At 42.0% G+C, this 6,047-nt stretch overlaps 1 protein-coding gene across 1 annotated transcript in view; it reads left to right on the plus strand.

Annotated features, from left to right (window-relative positions):
* RGS7 (regulator of G-protein signaling 7) overlaps nt 1-6,047 on the plus strand; it is a 489,491-nt gene that overhangs the window by 452,770 nt on the left and 30,674 nt on the right. Inside the window, exon 10 of the mRNA XM_010836687.1 lies at nt 1,664-1,738. Within this exon, the coding sequence (XP_010834989.1) occupies nt 1,664-1,738 (75 nt within the window). The remainder of the gene's footprint in view (nt 1-1,663; nt 1,739-6,047) is intronic.

Raw genomic sequence — 6,047 nt, forward strand, 5'->3', positions numbered from 1 at the left:
TGAAAGAGGAGAGTGAAAAAGTTGGCTTAAAGCTCAACATTCAGAAAACGAAGATCATGGCATCCGGTCCCATCACTTCATGGGAAATAGATGGGGAAACAGTGGAAACAGTGTCAGACTTTATTTTTGGGAGCTCCAAAATCACTGCAGATGGTGATTGCAGCCATGAAATTAAAAGACGCTTACTCCTTGGAAGGAAAGTTAAGACCAACCTAGATAGCATATTGAAAAGCAAAGACTATTACTTTGCCAACAAAGGTCCATCTAGTCAAGGCTATGGTTTTTCCAGTAGTCATGTATGGATGTGAGAGTTGGACTGTGAAGAAGGCTGAGCACCGAAGAATTGATGCTTTTGAACTGTGGTGTTGGAGAAGACTCTTGAGAGTCCCTTGGACTGCAAGGAGATCCAACCAGTCCATTCTAAAGGAGATCAGCCCTGGTTGTTCATTGGAAGGAATGATGCTAAAGCTGAAACTCCAGTACTTTGGCCACCTCATGCGAAGAGTTGACTCATTGGAAAAGACTCTGATGTTGGGAGGGATTGGGGGCAGGAGGAGAAGGGGACGACAGAGGATGAGATGGCTGGATGGCATCACTGACTCGATGGACGTGAGTTTGAGTGAACTCCGGGAGTTGGTGATGGACAGGGAGGCCTGGAGTGCTGCGATTCATGGGGTCGCAAAGAGTCGGACACGACTGAGCAACTGAACTGAACTGAAGGACCTTTCTCCATTAAGATCTCAAGTATTTTTAATCTCCTTTCTTCTGTTTCCTGATTTGTGTTTTCTCTCTCCCACCCTCTCTCTCTTTCCTTTTCTTCTTCCTTCTCCTACCTCTTCCTTTTTCTTTCTCCCTCCCTCCTTTTCTCTTCTCCAAATAAGAAAGAAGCTTTAGAGTTCTTTGTTTCTTTGCAACAGAAAAATAAATGTGGCAAAATGATATTCCTGTGGTTGTCAAAAATCAAGGAGCAAACTGTCCAAACTTTTCCTCCAACCCACCCTGTTTGAAAGGGGCTCACCTGTCTATGAAAAGGGAAAAAGAAAAGAATTCTGAAAAGAAGCATGGTCTGTTGATTACCAGTTGCTTTCTTCATCTTCCACATTTTGACCATTAACTCCACTGCACATTCTGTCTACAGACAAACAAATATTCCAAGTCACTGGATGTCACTGATCCCTGTAGAAAAATTTCTCTGGGATTTGAGCTGGTTCAACTGAATGCCATTGATTTTCTAACTTAGGAGATGCACACCACCGTCTAATATTAAAGTGTCATCTCATCCAGATAATGTAGACTCTGAGGGAAGCTGAATGCAGATATCAGCTGGGGGCATCACCTTATTTGGTCTCTGGATATCCTTGCTCTGAATCTGTTGGGTTAGCAGCTAACACTCACTTTCACATGCAGATCTCTTATATTTCTTTTTCCTGTTTCTCTGTTAGTTATTCTAGAACGGTATCTGAAGACTTTTAAACTTAAGATGTCAAAGAACGCAGTGCATTTTCTCACTGGATAACTGCCCAGAGAAGAGGCTGGGGCCATTTGGACAGGGCTGCTGGGGGCTTGTGTCATCACAGCGTTTACTCGGGTCCTGGAGAGTGAATGTGCACATCAGAAACTTTACACCCAAAGATTTCTTTGTCTCTCTGTTTTCCATTTCTAGCCTGGATGTGTAAATACCACTGAAGTGGACATTAAGAAGTCATCCAGAATGAGAAATCCACACAAAACACGAAAGGTAAAATCAACATTTGTTGTTCTGATCTTGCAATGTGTTGTACTATGTATGATCTCAGGTGGCCTCGGCCTGCAGTGGCTAAAGTGGGGCTTCAGTTCCCTGGCCAGAGATTGAGGCCAGGTCACAACAGTAAGAGCACGGCATCTAGCCACTAAACCAGTGGTCAGTGACAAGGGCCGTGCCCCTTCAACTTTGCAGAAATGAATTTCCTGAGATAGAAAGTAGTGAAAAAGTATTTATTAAGAGAAAAAAAGAGTATATTACATGTGACTAGACACATGGGTGGACTTAGGAGAGTCCCTGAGTCACGCCCTCTTGGCAGTTTGAATTACTTTTATGGGGAAATTCTTCCTGGTTTCTTTTGGCCAATCATTTTAATTTGCCTGGTTTGCAGTCCATATTTGGTGAATCCTAGGACCCCCCCCCCCCGCCCCAACTGTGCGTGCACACATCTCTTAGCCAAGATGGATTTACCGGAAAGGCATATGGGTAGAACATCCCTTGGCATCATTCCCCTTTGGCCTCCAAGGAGCCTTTCTGCACATGTGTGGTCAGGGAAGTCTCCTGACTTCAAGAATGAGAAATATGTGGTCTGGCAGGACCCTGCCTCCCCACTTAATTGTCCTGCTACTCTCGTCTTGGATTTTCAGTCCACAGGGAATGAATCTCGTCACTTTACCCTGTAGGGAGCTGGGGGAGCATCTACCTCCTGCCTCATTTAGAGGACGTCAACCACAAAAACAAAAAACAAACAAAAAAACCCTCTTCTTCCATTTCATGAGTCCTTTATAGCATATTCCCTGCTCTTCCCTGTTACTTGGCTAGAAGAAAATCTGGAGGTTCAAGCCCTGGACTTCTGTCAGTTCCTCTCTCACCAGGAAATAGACCCCGTCCTGATTCTCAAACATGCCAAGGTCTCAAGGTGTGGAGGTGGCTGTGACAGGAGAGCTGAGAGGAGAGCCATTAGCAGAAAAGGTATCTCTTTCAGAGCCCAGGAAATGAGGGAAAATAAATACAGATTATCTGAGAACAAGTGGTACTCATGAGAGACAGGCATTGTTAGAGAAAAATTTGAAGAAAAAGACATCATCATAAAGATGTTTAATTATAGGTACTGTGTGAAGACCACATTTCAATATCAAAATTTTGTGGCATAACTATAGGATCGTGGCAGTAGGTTTAGGATCTCTTATATGAGGAAGTATGTAACAAAAACGAAGTGCTATCCTGAATTCAATGACATTTAATACAATCTTTTGAAAACACATAGCCGAAGTACCTACACTTTTTAATGTAACACATACATATAGAAGGCATTTTTTTCTTTGGGCTTCCCTGTGGCTCAGACAGTTATTATAGAAGATATTTTTCAATGATAAAGAATCTGCCTGCAGTGCAGGAGCCCCAGGAGATCTGGGTTTGATCCTTTGGCTGAGAAGGTTCCCTGGAGGAAGGCATGGCAACCCACTCCAGTATTCTTGCCAGAGAATCCCATGGACAGAGGAGCCTGGTGGCTACAGTCCATAGGGTCTCAAAGAGTCGGAAATGATTGAAGCCACTTAGCACACACACACACAGATTCGTTTTGAACTTCCCTGGTGGCTCAGATGGTAAATATAGATGGTTTATATTTATTCCATAAAAAATGATGCACATAAAGTTACCTGGCCTGTAGTAGTCACTCTGAGGACACAGCCAAAGGTCAGTGCCACTAGATCAAACCATTGCACAGAGTTCAAGACCTTCTCTTCCATAGCTTTTTACTTATGCAGCGTTTTCTGGGATATGTGTCCAGGCAGCAGGTACTAAGTTTTTTCTGTAGTCTAATTTCTTAATGTCTTTTTATTCCATCCCTAGAAATAAGCATTATAGTCAAAGGCCCCACTATGGTCCACGTACCTTTTTTTTCTTTTGTTCTTTTAAAACTGTTTACCTTGATGTTAGGATAAAGAAGCCACAGGAAAAGTGCCATGAAATCCATTCAGGTGAGGTGCTCAAAGGCTTTTGGTCCTAGCATGTCTCTGAGAAAAAGAGGCAAAGCCAGACGGCAGCAAGCCTGTTGGCCCCTTTCTCTTACGATCAGGCCTGGGCACTTCCTCTCACCCTCCGCTCACAGCGTGGCCTAGTGTACCGGGACTAGCTTTGTGGTTCCAAATTCAAACATGCAATCAGCTACCCCAGAGTGCATTAAGTCACTTCTCACTACTTCCTGAATTTTGAAGAGGTCAAAATATATTACTTTGTGTCTGGTTTCCCCTATAGACACCAGCTGAGATGTGCTCTGAATCACACAGGAAAGTATCTGAATTGATGAGATAGAACTTAAAGATTAGTAAATTTACACTGTCCCTGGAGCTCTGTACTCAAGTGATGGTGTCCTACCAGTGCTTCACACTGCATCATTGTTTTTGAAAACTTGGAAATCATTAGTTTTCAGTGTTGCTCTTCAGATACCATCAGCCGTCACTGAATGGTAGAAAAACATTGTCATAGCAAAGTGAAATGTTGTAAAAAGTGGAACCATGGAGCTCAACTCTATTGGTCTAGTTGGTAGCGTAATTTCCCGTGAATCAATAACAGTAGAACTAGAGAACTAATAGCAGAGCTGTATAGCACTAAAACCACTAGAGAAAAACAGAAGTCCTGCAGATTGCAGATAGCGTACATACCCTTGTTCTTAACAATTGGAGAATACTGATTTTCTCACCTTCTGATAAATACAGCTTTTCATACTGAGAAGTACTGGATTTTCTTTAATTTTCACCAGCAATGTTACTTTATATAAAAGGTTATAGGACTCTAAGTCACATACTGGTTTGTCTTTAGAATTATTACCACTTGTGCTTTAGCTCATATTTGGCTAGGAACTGGAATGATCCATTCAATCAGCAGATTTAGCAAATCTCTACTTTATGCCAGGTATGTACTGTCTTTCGTTATTCAAAAATAAATGAGACAGGCATGGCCTTGCTCCCATAACTTACGGTCTTAATGAGAGTACACATATTGAGCAAGCAAACAAAGCAAATGTGTGTATTTATGTGATATATATACTAGTATATAACAGTTGACAAAATTGTGTGAGATAGATAGATAGATAGATAGATAGATAGATAGATGCTAGTATGCTCTGGCTATTCTAACAAAATGCTACAGCCTGGGGAGCTTAAACAATAGGAATTTATTTTCTTCCAGTTCTGGAGACTGGAAATCTGAGACCAAGGTGCTGGTAAATTTGGTTCCTGATGAGAGCTGTCTCTCTGGCTAGCAGATGGCCAGCTTGTGTTCTCACATGGCAGAGAGAGAGAACTCAGTGTTCCTTCTCTTCTTTTTAAGGGTACCAGCTCCATAGGATTAGGATCCCACCGTATGATCCCACTTAACCTTTATACCTCCTTTCAGACCCCATCTCCAATGCAATCAGAGTGGGCTGCAGCACAGGAATTTGGGAGGGACACAACTCAGTCATGTTATCAAGGGCATTTAAATGGTTTGTGATTCTAAACTGTCACACCATTTTATTAATGAATAGCTTGACAACAAGAACAAACCGTTTCAACATACTCTGAAGACTTCACAGTTCTGTCCTTCAGGAGCAAGCAGTTCTGTGAGAGTCTAGACAGAAATGGCAGAGGCCAGCCTGCCACCTGTGGAAACTGCCTTCGCCTTCTGCTGTTAATTGGCAAGTGCCCTTTGTTCCTTCTCTTAGCTGTATGGTCGCCCTCTGTGCTATACTGAGGCTGGTAAGGAAGTGGAACCCCTGGACTGCACTTCGTTTTTGAAAGCAGATACTGCCCTTAGTGAAGAGAGCTGCTGTTCCATTCTTTGGGATTCAGCCGTGATGATATTGTTTGTGATTATGTGTCATAGAACAAAGGACATATATGTTAAGAATAAAAGACCAAGTGAGTTCCTTAAGTATTCATTTAGCATATGTACCTGAGGAATATCAGGGTTTGGGACATTATATTTAAGTGTTTAATTTCAAATACATTTGTCAAATATGTGAAAAGAAGGCTGAGATGTATATCTGATTTGAAATACTTTTGAATAGGTAGGGCTAACCAGTGTTTAAATCTGTCTTTTTATTTGAACATACTTTACTAAAATACAAAGAAATAAGTAAAGTGTATAACCTCAATTTTCTGTGAAGGAATAATAATGAAGCATAAGCAAAAATACCTGGGGAAAGAAATGGCAATCCATTCCAATATTCTTACCTGGAAAATCCCATGGACAGAAAAGCCTGGCAGGCTGGTCTGTGGGGTTGCAAAGAGTCAGACACGACTTAACAACTGAGCACAAGTGG

This window comes from Bison bison, unplaced genomic scaffold, assembly GCF_000754665.1.
Source record: "Bison bison bison isolate TAMUID 2011002044 unplaced genomic scaffold, Bison_UMD1.0 scf7180017864064, whole genome shotgun sequence".
Lineage (NCBI taxonomy): Eukaryota > Metazoa > Chordata > Mammalia > Artiodactyla > Bovidae > Bison > Bison bison.